At 41.9% G+C, this 14,801-nt stretch overlaps 3 protein-coding genes across 3 annotated transcripts; 2 read left to right on the top strand and 1 right to left on the bottom strand.

Moving 5' to 3' along the window:
• Positions 1-944: 944 nt before the first annotated feature.
• On the bottom strand, positions 945-4,270 carry tmem101 (transmembrane protein 101). The gene is made up of 4 exons (XM_034559541.1): positions 4,096-4,270; positions 3,127-3,307; positions 2,347-2,493; positions 945-1,726 (listed from the first exon to the last, which is right to left on the bottom strand). The coding sequence occupies exons 1-4, from the start codon at positions 4,224-4,226 to the stop codon at positions 1,418-1,420; spliced, it is 768 nt and encodes a 255-aa protein (XP_034415432.1). The 5' UTR covers positions 4,227-4,270; the 3' UTR covers positions 945-1,417.
• A 2,452-nt stretch (positions 4,271-6,722) lies between these two features.
• Positions 6,723-7,088, top strand: gngt2b (guanine nucleotide binding protein (G protein), gamma transducing activity polypeptide 2b). The gene is made up of 2 exons (XM_034559250.1): positions 6,723-6,806; positions 6,960-7,088. The coding sequence occupies exons 1-2, from the start codon at positions 6,723-6,725 to the stop codon at positions 7,086-7,088; spliced, it is 213 nt and encodes a 70-aa protein (XP_034415141.1).
• Positions 7,089-9,001: 1,913 nt separating this feature from the next.
• On the top strand, positions 9,002-14,357 carry si:ch1073-13h15.3 (inactive all-trans-retinol 13,14-reductase). Its single transcript, XM_034559032.1, has 11 exons — positions 9,002-9,167; positions 10,219-10,401; positions 11,283-11,524; positions 11,606-11,801; positions 12,073-12,270; positions 12,374-12,493; positions 12,578-12,716; positions 12,902-13,011; positions 13,210-13,376; positions 13,539-13,698; positions 13,977-14,357. The coding sequence occupies exons 1-11, from the start codon at positions 9,002-9,004 to the stop codon at positions 14,144-14,146; spliced, it is 1,851 nt and encodes a 616-aa protein (XP_034414923.1). The 3' UTR covers positions 14,147-14,357.
• Positions 14,358-14,801: the final 444 nt, after the last annotated feature.

Below are 14,801 nucleotides of genomic sequence, written 5' to 3'. Positions count from 1 at the left end.
AGTGTTTCCACACATCTGGAACAAGGTCCCTGAAAGCTGCAGGTCTGCAGAGACCCACAGAGATCCTCAGCTCCTTTAAAACCAGATTGAAGACTTGTTTGCTGTTGCCTTTAATTGAACAAGATTCAAGGATATCTGTCTGCATCTCACTACTTTTTTTTTTTTAAACTCTACTGCAACTTTTATTATATGTCTTGCTTTTTTAAAACTTTTTAATGAATGTTCTTAAATCTCGTTTTCTTTTGCATGATGCTTTTAATGGTTTTACGTGAAGCTCTTTGAATTGCCTTGTTGAGATGTGCTCTACAAATAAATAAAAAAATTATCTATATAAGAAGTGTCGTCTACTAAATGTCAGAAAAGTTTTTTTTTTTAAAAAGGGGGAAAATAATAAAACCAAAGATCTGTAAATAACAAAGAGCGAGAAAAGGAGTTGAGTTCCTGGAGAAGCTGGACCTGAGCTCCAACTGGACTTTTCCAGAGTCCGTCCTCCCTGCTGGACCACAACCTGCTGCAGCACCTGGACTCCACATCCCTGGGGGACTCTGGCGGCCTGAGGAAACTGGACCTCAGCCACCTACACCCACCTTCTGATGTCCTTCAACCCCTGGAGACGGCGTCGGTGCTCGTCATCACCGTGAGGCTGGCGAAAGTCACAAAAGTCAGTCTAGTATGCTATAAAAGATTTTTATAAAAGTGTCTCAAGTCTTAAAAATGAGATGTATATATGGGACCACTAAATATTGTGCTGCTAATGTTTCTTTACCCAGTCACTGGTCAGGAAAATACATTTGTGATCTTTGGAGGTCAAAGGTCACTTGAGAAGCTCTGCGTTCACTTATGTACGTTATTGTTCCCCGAGCAGTAAACGGTCTTTAAAATTGAGATTCACCTGAATGCTTCGAGCCCATTACCAAATGTACTGTAGCACAAAACGCCACAAGTTACATTTTTAAGTTCCTCTTTATTTGCAAATGATTTAAACCACATACTGTGCAACATTAAACCCATTTAATGTTGGGTTTTGGAGCAGACAGAATATTCTCTGCATACAGACGGTAGCAATACTCCACATTATCGTCATGTTTTCAGAGCCTCACAGATACAAAAATGTAATCATGAATCTAAATAAATTATTAAATTGCACCCAAAAAAAAAAAAGAGGAAGCTTGTGTTTTTTTTTTCTCCTTTTTTCTTGCAAAAAGCAAAAAGATACCAACTGGTGCGCAACGACAATCGCCGGCGCTTACATCCAACAGTCTCAAGCCCGGAGTGTTTGAATCCTGAGGGGTCACCGAGCGACGGCAGCTTTGAGGACAAAGTCAGGCTCCGGCCCCGGAGGCCGACAACCGCATCCTGCGCAGGCACCTCGGTCTGTAACATTCACCCCCCTCCCCCTTTGGGAGCCCCGAAGGGTTCAACCGTCAGTGGCCAGGATCAGCACGGCGCCGAAGATGCCCACGTTGTGTCCGATCAGCTTCATCTGGTTCCAGAACTCCACCTTGCGATTGTGGTGCCAGTAGCCCAGATTGCCGTCAATGAGCAGGATCACCAGCGGCAGGGCGGTGGCCAGGATCTGAGCGGCCAGGCGGACGTAGTAGCCGGAGAGAAAGGCCAGAGCCAGCACCCCGAACAGCACCTGCAGCAGGATCAGGGTGATCTCTCCTCCCACGATGTGGTTCAGATAGGCCTGCTGGTCCTCTTTGCTGTGCTGGAGGGAGTACACCTAGCGGGGGGTGGTGGGTACTGCGTTATTTAAAATGACACTTTTAAAAACAGGTTTTGGTTTGCAGAAATAAAAAGTGCCTGATGTCATATTATTATTAAAATAAACGATTATCTGGTTTGTACATATTGATCTCAAGTAGGTCTTTCTCCATGTAGTGCTCGCAAAAAAAAGGGACAGTAAATCTAAAACGTAAAAAGCCTTTAAATTTAGCTTGGATGCAAATAATAAAATCAATCAATTAACCTCCCAATAACTTTCTTGATTAGGAATCTAATACATAACAAAAAAAAAAAAATCTGAATTTCCCTTTCAAACTTTCATTTTGTCCGTTTAAAATATAAAAAGCAGAAAACTAGAGAATATTTGGAGTTTTTGCAATAAAATACATATATTTTCTGTCAATCAACTAATTGATTATTCTCGTTAAGACCAAATCTGGTTCTCAGCATTGCGACGTAAGCTCTCTGGCAGATTTCCTTAACAAAATGCATTTAATGACCCGCTTGGACAAGCGCTCCAGGTCAGTTAATAAAATGTATTCTGTGAAGTGTCAGCATGTCTTTGCGAGTCCGTCCGCATACAAAGCAATACGCAAATAAAGCCGACACGGGTCTTACCATGCAGATGAGGTAAACTCCCAGGAAAACTTGTCCCGTGGACTGCAGGGATCTGCTGCGAGGCTTCTGTCTGTACACCTCCCCCGCCCCGCTGGCCAGAACCAGAAAGCCTCCAATGACGGCCAGCGCTCTGGAATACATTCGTACCTGCAGGGCAACAACATTCAGGCTGTAATGACCTAAAACAAGCTTTCGGCTACAACGTCAATCTATAACCCAAATGTTAAGATTCATGTCAAAATTAAAGTGCAGTTCAACCACATTCATACAGCTTTTGTTTTAGCTTGTGGAGCCGATGGTTATGTGGCGCTTAGACTTAACAAAAGGGATTACAATAATGACAAAGGGGGCTCCATAGTCTTTAACTTTATTACTCCAACCATGTCAAATCACAGCGCACAGGATTCCTTTTCAACCATAACAATAAAATCCCTGGACACACAAACGGGAACACTGAAGTAGTATTTGAGAGAAGTAACTGAACAACATCCATATTGTAATTAACTAAACCATATTTTGTGAAGAAAACAAAAACATACATGATCTTGACTGATCAGATATTGCCCACAGTTAAATGTAGATTAAAAACTGAGCACATGATCAAAATGAATATAGGATCACAAAAAAACATCTTAATTTAAGGAAAGATCTTCCAGGGGATAAATAGAAACACGAGTCACGTTATTTAAAGTTCAACTGGTGTATAATAATAACCGGGTATTGTTATCAGAAGGCAGCACACAGGTTTGTTTTTACTGTAAAGCGCAGAAGGTGACTCACCTTAAGCCAGTCCCCGTAGTACACCTGTCCTCCAACATACGCTGCGTAAGTGCTGAGGGCCAGTTGTACGGCAGCGGCCATCGCAAACCACCTCCTCTTCACCCCGAAGGACATGAAGCTGGCGCAGAGCACCGCCGCCCCCATGTCCACGTACAGGTACGGTACATGGATGTCTGGCTTCCTGGAGACGACAATGAAGGAAAAGGAGTTTTAGATTTCATTTATATAGCTGCCGCTTTATTATTCATCTATATGCCATGCCTCATAACTGATGTATAGATTATTGGGAGTCGTAGAGGGATAGCCGTGTATCGCGTTGAAATGTTTCTGTTGCAACGGCTGCTACTACTCCTACTGTACTTTTGGTTACCGACTCATCCGTTGTTGTGATAACTCAATTAGTCTGATCAATCAATTTCAATTGTTCAATGTTTTCATTGAACATCTACAGGAGTAAAATGATTGAGGGATTACAGCTGTCTGCCTTTGGAAAAAAAACTATTAACATTCATTCATTGAAGTAAAAATACCCAATTAATAACCAACATAAATACACATAAGTGTACGTACATGATCTTGACTGTGATCTTTCAGCACAACAGCAACTAAAATCATCTTGCTTCAAAAAAAAAAAGGCACAAAAATAACCCCAGCCAGGTGTGACAAAGGGTGGAGACACTTTCTTTAAAGGTTGCAGTAAATTACAGGATGATTCAGGAGGGGTGTGGTTGTCTAAATGTGTGGACCAACCCACCACAGACTAAAACAACACAAGCCGCCATTAATTACCGTCACCAACAGAAGAGAAAATTGCAGACTTGTTCCGTCTGAAAATTACAGACACGGCCAAATATAAAACACGTGATTTTAATTTAAACAACTCCATATGGCTTTAAAAAAAAAAAACTTCTGTTAGCTCGCTGCCATTAGCCGTTTCCCGAGGCTCTGTTTTAGCTCACTCTTTCTCACCTTTTTGAGTCCGCCCGCTCAGCAAACAGCATCAACATGCTGAAGCAGTTCCAAAACCCGAACCGGGTCAAAATAAACGCCCCCAACTGGCTGAGAAACCTTAAAGTCTGCTTTCTGCTGGGAGCCGCCATTGCTGCTGGTGCCGCTTGCGAGTTTATCTGCCACCGACCGTCAGTTCAAACGACTTCCGACCGCAAATACACGGATGCATGTCGAAATAAAAGCACGCGCTGTTCACGTGTATAGAACGTGGCTTAAATTCACGAGCGTATGCTCTTACTTTGAAAAGCGCTTCCGTTCGCGTGAAAACCACGTCCTCCTATTGGCTGATGGAACCGAGTGGGCGGGGACAGTAACAGGAGCATTAAAAAGAGAGTCGCGTAAACGGAAGTTCAAAATGCTCGATTGTGATTCACGTTTAGGAGGAGGAGGAGGAGGAGTACATTACATTTATACACTATGAATCATAATAAAGCACTAAATATAAATACTGTTGACGGTCAGAAGTTGGTTGAGATGAGTTTCTCCTCAAAAAGCACCGTTTTGAATGTTGTTGTTGTTGTTGTTGTTGTTTTTTTGTTTTTTTACCACAGATCATAAGTTTCTACTCAAACAGAACCAGGTAGTTCTAGGAAGTACTTTGCATGTGCACACTTTGCAATCTTGGGCAATTTGCATGTGTAGACATTGGTAGAAACACACTTCTTATATACTATGGTACAAACAGAGAGACTGTATTGCAATTGTTGCTAATTATTTACTTTAAATAGTGACTTTGGGGGGGTATGTTGTTGCTCCCTATCTGCAACCTCTCCACCAGATGTCACTACATCTCACACGCTGCTCCTTTAATGATTAATCGCATTTAAAAGCCCCAATGAAAGTGATCCAAAGTATGGAACTGAAATAGGACAGACACATGTGGGAGGGGACTATTTCATCAGGTGATCACAGTTGCTGCTGATCCACAGTGACGTGACTCGCGTTAATCTTTAGTAGATGAGACTAACCCAGATCCTGAAAAATGGCTTAGCGTGAGTCCTGCTGAAGGTTTAGCTCAGGATCAGTAGCTTGGCACGTCTCAAATGAAATGTCAGTTGGAGGTGAGTAGCACAGAGTCGTGCATGTTTCACTGGGCAAGACATTTGTTTTTCTTAAAACATTTAGCTTCTGAAACGTTAGTTTGAATAGCTTCACTTCACTTTCACTCCCACCAAGCCTCCATCCATCCGTTTAACTCCACCTGTTTATTCTGTGTAGGGTGACAGAGGGCTGGATGCTGCAGCCAATCCCTGGTTACATTGAGTGAGAGGTGGGGTTAGGTGAGCTAGCACATATACTGTCCAATACGAGGACGCTGTATCCTACATTTATGGGTATACTTTGAATTCACGATCACCAAACTGCCCACCAACAATCACAGGAAATACACAATACAATAAGACATAATAATGCAAACATTACGAAACAAACGTATATGCATCCATGCAGTATAGTATGTAATCAAATCAGTGGCAGACTTGGCCTCCTTAGCACAAGGCTCACGGTGTATAAACACAATGAACTCTACCCCCGTTAAAGCCCAGTCGAACGCATGTTTGATATTTAAAGAATCAGTTAGAAGTCATTGAGAAGCAAAACAGTTTAAGTCAATTATTACCCAACAGGACAAGAAAAGCTGCAATGAGCAACATTTATATATTTTTAAAAGGAACAGAAGAACATTAGATCGCCATGCCATATTCCAACTATATATTTTTTAATTACACTCTGCCTCAAACCCAGAGATGCTCAAAAGTAATATATTGCACCTTTCAAGTCAAGTCTAAAGTGCAACTTTGAGTCCCTGTAAAAAAGGCTTCCATAATACAAGGACAATTATTAGAGAAGCCTATTATGAAGAAATACAAAGAAAATGCTCTTTAAATGGAAAGAAAATGACTTTTTGACACACAATACAGCGATTAGAGTCTTAACTTTCTATAAGTGTACAGACTGAATGCTAGAAATCACATTGTACACATATTCACAGGAGAGACAAGGAACCATTGACTTCACATAATTGATTTGTGATCTGTTTTGGACCAAATAATGAGCATTTCCCTGTTCTCAGCATCTAAAAAGGAGTGAATTCGGTGACATCCATCCATGTAAAGTTGAGCGCACACCGTAAAAAACAATAATAATGACGTGAAGTTCACACAGTTTTCCCTGTCCCACTTTCTCCACCTCACCTGCAGATCCATCGGGATCCCTTACCTTCCTCCTTCCTGCTCAGAGGTCACGGGCTCCTGATTGTTTAATCTCATCAGGGGGGATTGGTGACATCAGGTCCAATCCTTTGGCCGACCTCTCCCAAAAGCCGGCAGCGGGGATCAGCCGGGGATGAAGAGCGGTGGGACAGCAGGGCATCCGTCAGTGTGAAGAAGCATCCGGACTGCAGGGAGGCAGACGGTCGATGAGCTCTTAGGAGCCAACGCATTTCTCACGCTTTTTGGGGATCCCACCATTCGACAGGTAACGACTGATGACAGAGAGTCTTTGTTTACGCCGGATTTACATTTATTCTGTCAGATGATTTGAAGAGAGTAACCTAAATAAACTTAACTTCTCCTCTTGCAGTCAGGATGGCTCGGGATATGTCCGATAAGGAGATCTTGAAAATGGAGCTGGATCAGTTGAAGAAGGAAGTTAGCACAGCCAGAACACCAGTAAGTAAATTACTTACAAGAACCAAACTTTTCTTGCCCATTGATTGTTAAGAATCTGTCAAATATCATCAAATCGTTTGTATTCAAACGTTTTCATTTTTGCAAGTTTAAATCTCCATCTGCTTTTCTCTCCATCTTTCCTCTCAACAACAGCTGGCCGCCAACTGTGCACAGACGGTCTCTATGGTGGAGGAGTTGTTCCCAAACGACCCGCTGATAAAGGGCGTCTCGGATGAAAAGAACCCCTACAAGGGAGACAAGGGAGGCTGCACGGTGACATAGCACGCGGACCTGCAGCGAATGGGAGCCGCATCACATCGCTGTTTTCATCCCTGCAGGAGTCCCGTGGATAACATGTACGGGTAGTAAGACCACTGAGATCTGTAAAGGTTACTGCTACCGGGAGAGAGACCCCTTTTCCATCACCGGATTACTGTATGTACCCCGCTGATATGAAAATGTTTCTTGGCCAATTTGTAATTAAATGCAAATAGCTGTACAAAGCTTTGATCTGACCTGGCTGCTTTTTCTTCTTCTTCTCCTAATGATATTTATATTAGGATATCTCGCGTGTGTCGCACTCCTACTGCACGTTGATCTCATTGAATCATGTCGGTTGACGTTAAAAAAAGGCCTCGACTGGATATGTCAACGCGCTGCAAAAGCAGGGCAAAGTCACAGGAGTCGTGCAGCTCCTGTTGAGTCTAATTCTTAAATGGGATTAATCTCCCCACAGTCGGTCACAGTGGGTCACAGCGCAGCTGCCTCCTGTATCAACGTCTTTAAGCCGATTCAAGCGGGCTCCCGTTTCGAGCTCTCCATCCAATGAGCCAATTAGTGTAAAGTTAAATCTACGCAAACAACAAAAAATACGCAGCGTTTCGTCAAAGACTTGACTTTTTGTTTACGCTGCGTTTGAGACGTTTCATGTTTAAGGACGTTAGGCAGCACATATCAGCACCTTTGCACAGCTGTTTCCAAGATTGTAGTAACCTTTTTTTATGGCCACTTATCATATGAAAGGCCATTGGTTGATATATCAGTATTTTACTTCTTTAAACTCGACCGCCTCAGTGAAGGGGCCAAAGGATGTTGTGGCACTGGAGCTGAGTAACAGATCACACGTCTTCAATGAAATTATAAATAACCAACCCTTTTTCCATGCTTGTGAGATAATAGAGACAAGCGAAATAGTGCACTTCTTAAAAGGGAAACTCGGTTACACCTGTTCACAGGCCTACGGGAGTACTACTGCATTATGGGAAATAAAAGTTGCACGGGCATTGTGTGCATCACTAGAGTCAGCATCGTGTTTTCAGTTCATGAAAGTATTATAACATGTCACAAATGTCTTATTCGGGCTATAGCTCCGCCCCTTTTGCTTCACTTCGAGTTGCAAAAGAAACCAAGATGGCAGCGCCAAAAAAATGACAATTACGCCATGGTGACGATGTCCAATTCTTATGTACAGTCTGTGGTTTTCCAGAGGAAAAGGAATATATATATATATATATATATATATATATATATATATATATATATATATATATATATATATAGTAGGACACTTCCTTATAGTGTTATTAGAGTAAGTTGCAAAGGGGAATGTCTCCGGCCTAATGCTTCCCCAAGGACACAGACTCTGTATTTATTGAACCTAAAATTATAAAGCTGTAAAGCGAAAGTTATAAAAACATAAAATGGCCCGTTTAAAGTCTATAGGGTGCAGTCTTAATCTTAATTGTCTTATCAGATAAGAGCAATTGTGGATGTGTCAAATCAACTCTTTGAAGATGACATGGATAAACATTGCAACATGCAAGAGGAAGACAACATGTGTCATAACAGGCCATTTGTTTTTATACTTTAAGGCCATTGACGAAAATATGCAGATTTCTTACGCAATATAAACCGTATGGAACAGTGCATCTTTTCACACTTTTTTAAAGAGCTGATTTTAAGTAGCTCCTTTGTCTGAAACTGACCGTGTGACGGACGGCACGCCATCGCTGGGATCTGTGCACGCCGTCTTTCACCACCTTATCTTCATTGCGTGCATCTCCAGACCTTTGGCACCCGTCGGTGCATAAAAGGAGCCTCGCGAGGAGAGAAGTGTGCAGAGTAAAAAATCAAAAATTGCTGCCGTGAACACGCAGAACAGAAAACAGTGCTGTTTTTTTTAAGAGTCTTTCGCCATGTGGCTCTTGGTTTTCTTGGGTTTCTTGGCCTGGGTGGCGATTTGGGCCGGCGGCACGTACTGGTACCTGTTTGGGAAACCGAGCCCGTTCTCCCTGGAGTCAGTGAGACCGCCGGGACCTCGAGAGTTTGATCAGAAGAAGCGGGACAAAGTCATCAAGCAAGGTAAAAGTGGATCTTATACCATGTCAAAGGGGAACCACGGCCATTTTTAAGATCCATGGATGTTATTCCTGCATGCCCAAGACAAGTCAAACATATTATGATCAACTCAACATGATCAATACCAAATCCACAAAACTACAGCGCTGAAACTTACATTTTACAGACGTTAAAAATGTTAAATATGACACTAAGTTTATGTACATTTCTCTTTAGCAACTGAGAGAACACAACAATAAAATAAAACTCATTTTGGAATTAAAATAAATAAATAGCTGTTGACAATTAAACAAGATAAACATGCATTACATGTTTAAAGCATTATATTAATACGTTACGGTATGACTTGACAGTAAACCCCCGGGAGGCTATGACCATGGACAAAATTTGAAATGTAGTCACTTTTTTTTTTAATGACAAACTATATTAACTAAATATGATCTGTTTGAATTCCATTTGAGAAATAAAAATGTTGATATGTTTTTTTTCATCCTTTTATCTGCCAAAAATAGAGAAAAAATACAACTTATTTAATAAATACATGTAAATAATGAAAAATAAATGTGAGAAATTACAATGAGTGAACTGATAATTAAAATACGATACGAGTGTTTTGTGCTTCTGTGAGAGAATTCATATTTGAGCAGAAACCACTGATGTGTTTACAATCTCCGCTGTCACAGAAATCAACCAACCATCTCATTTATATAACATTTTATCATTTAGAAGAGTCTAAAGGATCTAAAAAGTTTAAAAAAAGAACAATGCATGTACTGCCGTCCGTAAAAAACATGCCGAGGCGTGCTGATATACAGCCATCTAAATGACTACATTGTTTTCTGTGTCATAATATATTTTTTCACCTGTAGGCTTTATCGTAATTAGATTATGGACCTAATCTACCATTTATGACAAAGAGGAGAACACAGATATTGGAATTAGATCAGTGTTTATGGGTCGGACAGGCGTTACGCAACCCAATTATGCACAATAACCTTTTTTTTACGACACGTCTGAACTACAAAAGATAAAATGTCACCTTTTTTCCGTCCAGGCTTCAACGTCGACAAAGTGCCCCAGGACCTGGACGTCATCGTCATCGGGAGCGGCATCGGAGGCCTCACGGCCGGAGCCACGCTGGCCAAGGCCGGCAAGAAGGTCCTGGTCCTGGAGCAGCACGACCAGGCGGGAGGCTGCTGCCACACGTACGTGGAGAAAGGCTTCGAGTTCGATGTTGGTGAGCCTGACATTTTGATTACAACAAGTTACTGTATTTCCATAATACTGTACGTTTTACAGTATCAGTAATTTACTATAACTTTGAATTATTACAGTAAATTACTGTATCAAGAGAACACAGCAAGCTGCTGTATTCTTTTGATACAGCAGCTTGCATTACAGGCGAAACTGATGCCAGTAATTTACTGTAACTTTGAATGATTACAGTAAATTACTGTATCAAGACAAAAATATAAATGTTGTAAAGTCGAGTTTTTAAATACAGAATGTTAAAAAAAAAATTAAAAAACCTCCACAGCTGACCAAAGTGCTGCACAAGATAAAGTGAAAGGCACAACAATAGTTAAATAAAATAAAACGTCAACAAAACAACAATAAATTGCATTGGGAAAATACAAGGAAATATAATAACGTGCAACAAATCTGACACAAGAACAGAATACAACTTGTAAGATGTTATTTGTACAATAACAAATGAATAAATATATATTCAAACCACTAAGAGCAACCAAAGAAACATTGAAAACATGTACATCTTGAGTTATGTCTGTAAATACTCAATGTCACGCCTTCAGATTATTAACAGTCTAAAATGTCTAGTTGAGGCACTTCAATCAAAGAAAAATGCACCAAATTAACTTCAGACAGAGTCTATAAAAACAACCACATAACCTTTTTTGGGGTGATTGAGACATTTTTGGAGCTGCCAGCTACGAAGGCACGTTGGCTTTTGGCTCAAAATCTAAGAACTCGCATTCAAATAATATTTCAAGTGTCTTTTATGAGACATTTTTGTTCACGTATTTGTTTCCGAGTTTTTTTTGGTGTGCACTGAATCAATACCACCGTGTTCTTCTGTGCCGGTCCTCCCTCCACCAGGCCTCCACTACATCGGTCAGGTCCACGAGAACAGCCTGCTGCGCATCGCCTTCGACCAGCTCTCCGAGGGCCAGCTGGAGTTCCAGAAGCTCCATCGACACTTCGACACCATCCAGATCGGCCTGGGCGACGACAAACGAGAGTACACCATCTTCTCCGGCAAAACCGAGATGAAAGCCCACCTGATGAAGCAATTCCCGGACGACACAGAGGCCATCGAGACGTTCTTCAAAATCATGAAGGTTGGCCTCCGGGACACGTATACCCAGTACGTCATCTGCCCCCCCCAAACAATCACAAACATCCCTCCGTGTCCCCAACAGGTGTGCGCCAAGAAGACGCACTACCTGGCCAGTCTGAAGCTGATCCCGCAGTGGGTGTCTTTGTTCCTGCTGAAGTCCGGCATCGGCAACCTCGTCTCCCCGATCTTCCGCCTCACGGGCACGTGCGCAACGGACTTGGTGAACACCCTGACGAGCAACAAGGACCTGCACGTCATCTTTTCTTATCTTTTCTATGGTGGGTTTCTCAATTAGCAGCACACACTTTATTAATTACGCGTGTTTTTTAAATGTTAAAAACTATATTTTAATTTAAAATGTTTAATTGTGCAATGTAAAATGGGACTCAAAAGCATCTGCACTTTTTTGTTTCTGTTGAATAATTGCGGTGTAACTTTTATTCTACTTTTTGACTGTTTTACATTTTTTTAATTTATTTTTTTTTAATATTGTTTGATGGGGATGTTACTTAAAGTAATAACTAAATGCTTTTTGCTCCTAAAATGCAGGCGTGCCTCCAAAGGACTCCAGCGTCCTGATCAACGCCCTCTTGATTCATCACTACAAACGAGGCGCCTACTACCCGAAAGGTGGCGCCAGTGAGATCGCCTTCCACATCATCCGCACCATCCAGAAACATGGAGGAACCTGCCTGGTCAGAGCTCCCGTCTGCCAGATCCTGGTGAATGAAAAGGGAGCCGCTTATGGTGAGATCTAATGAGATCCAGCAGCTCCATTGTTTTTTTGTTTTTTTTTAACTTGTTTAATAAACCAGGGGACGCAAGAATTACTTTGTGTGCCACATGACAGGTGTGAAAGTGAGGAAAGGTCAGGAGGAAGTGGAGGTCTACGCACCCGTGGTGGTTTCAAACTGTGGCATCTTCAACACCTTCCAGAAACTTCTTCCTCCTGAGATCCACCTGAAGTCGGGTGAGCAACAGATCTCATTGTATACAAACACCCTTATTGGGGGGAAAATAAGGAGGACTTTTAAAAGTTAAACTTATATTTTAGATATTCAGGAACGGCTGGACATGATGAAACATGGCAGAGGATCATTCTTGGTCTTCTCTGGCTTTGATGGGACCAAAGAGGAGTTGGGTCTCGAGTCCACCAACTTCTGGCTGTTCAAGAACAACGACATGGACCAGTCGTAAGTCTGCAGATCCCAATGAACGCCAATATGTAATCATAACACAAGGGGGCGCTGTTGTATAAGAAGTAGGCATGAAATAAACTCAAGATGTAAACACCATACACATTTTTGTTTAATGCATGGTCACACTGCTGATAAAAGCAGCCCAGTTATGTTATTTTGTTGTTGTTGTTGTTTTTTAGGATGGAGGACTTCTTTGCATTGAGCAAAGAGGAAGCACCAGATAACATTCCCATGATGTTCATCACAATGCCCTCTGCCAAAGACCCAGAAGCCAAGATAAGACACCCTGGTATTACAATCTGCCACTTTTTCTACTGTAAAAAAACAAACAATAGTGACAGGAAATGATGTCCAAACGATAGAAAGCAGTGTATGCTAATATTAAAGCGGAAGAAACATTTTTAAAGATGCGAGAAAGATGATGATCTCATACAAAATACCATTCAGATTAGGTGTGATGCCTTGTTGTTTTGTTTCATGTTCACAGGTAAATCTTGCATGACAATACTCACGATGGTGAAGTACGAGTGGTTTGAGGAGTGGAAGGACACGACGGTGCGCAAAAGGGGCGACGAATACCACAACTACAAAATGAGATTCGCTAAGAACCTCTTTGACTGGGCCTGCACGTTGTTCCCCAAAATCAAAGACAAGGTAGGACCAAACGTGCACATGTGCATCGTCTTTTATGTTGCATGCACATGATTTAAAACATAAAAAATATGTATTTACAGCATGTTCACAGTGTAGGTTGTTTTTGCTTTTATTTCATCCGCGTCGACTGCATTGTAATACACGCCGCGACTCGTTCCTCAGTTGGTTTTCCAGGACGTGGCGACCCCGCTGACCAACATGCACTACCTGGGTTCCCAGCGCGGGGCCATGTACTCCGCCGAGCACAACCTCGAGCGTTTCCACGCCGAGAACGTGGCGAGGAACAGGTGCAACACCCCCGTCAAAAACCTCTACATCACTGGTATGAAATGTTACCAATTATTTGGCGTTTTGTGATTGAGTGAAGTTTTCACGGGCGCAGAAATGTCTCAACGTGGCCAAAGATGGACTCTTTGATGGTTTTAAATGTGGACTTCCACAACAAAAACTACCCAGTTTGTGCTGGATCCTTTAGAATGGGAAGGAAGTCAAGAAGCAGAAGGAATTAAAGCTTGAGAAGAAAACAATATCTAGAAAGGGAACCCAGACTAGATAGTCTCGTCTCATCCAGCAGGGTGCACTTGTGTGTGTCTGTTCCAGGTCAAGACGTGTTCAGCTGTGGGATAGCGGGCGCTCTGCACGGCGGACTCCTCTGTGCCTCCGCGGTGTTGGATCACATCGTCTACATTGACTTGCTCCTCCTCAAGAAGAAGCTGAAGAGGAGGAAAGCCAGAGAGCTGGCTCAGCCGGCTCAGAAGAAACTGCAGTGAGGGCGCTCGCTACTTCCCCTGCAGGACATTAGCGGAACTGCACACAAACCAGGCGCCTAAAGGACCCTTGAATGTGGTGGGAAGCTGAAAAGGAAAACACACAAGAGTCCCCCGTTTTATTGTGTGTGTCGTTATTATTATAAAGTCCACACATTCAGAATAATCACGTGTTCCAGGTGGATCAGTCAGTCTGGTGATCGATGCCGACATACTCGATTAAGCTAGCATCATAAAGTACACGCAGACTGCTGGTAAACAAGTCTGTATTTTCTGTATTTTGTAACATTTAGCTGGTGACTATCTATTTATCTGACAGCTGCAACCGGCTCTCACTTTGTTTGTGTTGTTAGGTTCGCTAGTCGTGAACTGTGACTTGATATGGAAGTACGAAAGGTACACGAGATTAGTACGAATTTACGGTTTCAATACTCGAGCGTTGAATAAAATGTGTTTTTCACACTTGATGAGTATTTTAGATTTTTTTTTGTGCCGTATTTTGGAGGAATTCCCTTTGCACGCCGATCTCATCCACAGCCACGTTCGTTTGTTTGTGTTTTATTTTCCTTGATATCGTTTTACTGTCACGTCATACAAAATGCACCTTCGTATTTTGTATTTATATGTTAAATAAACTGTAAATAAACACACTGTCTAT

Source organism: Cyclopterus lumpus, chromosome 19 (assembly GCF_009769545.1).
Source record: "Cyclopterus lumpus isolate fCycLum1 chromosome 19, fCycLum1.pri, whole genome shotgun sequence".
Lineage (NCBI taxonomy): Eukaryota > Metazoa > Chordata > Actinopteri > Perciformes > Cyclopteridae > Cyclopterus > Cyclopterus lumpus.
Note: the sequence above shows the minus strand (reverse complement) of the source record. Positions and strands in the feature narration are given on the sequence as shown.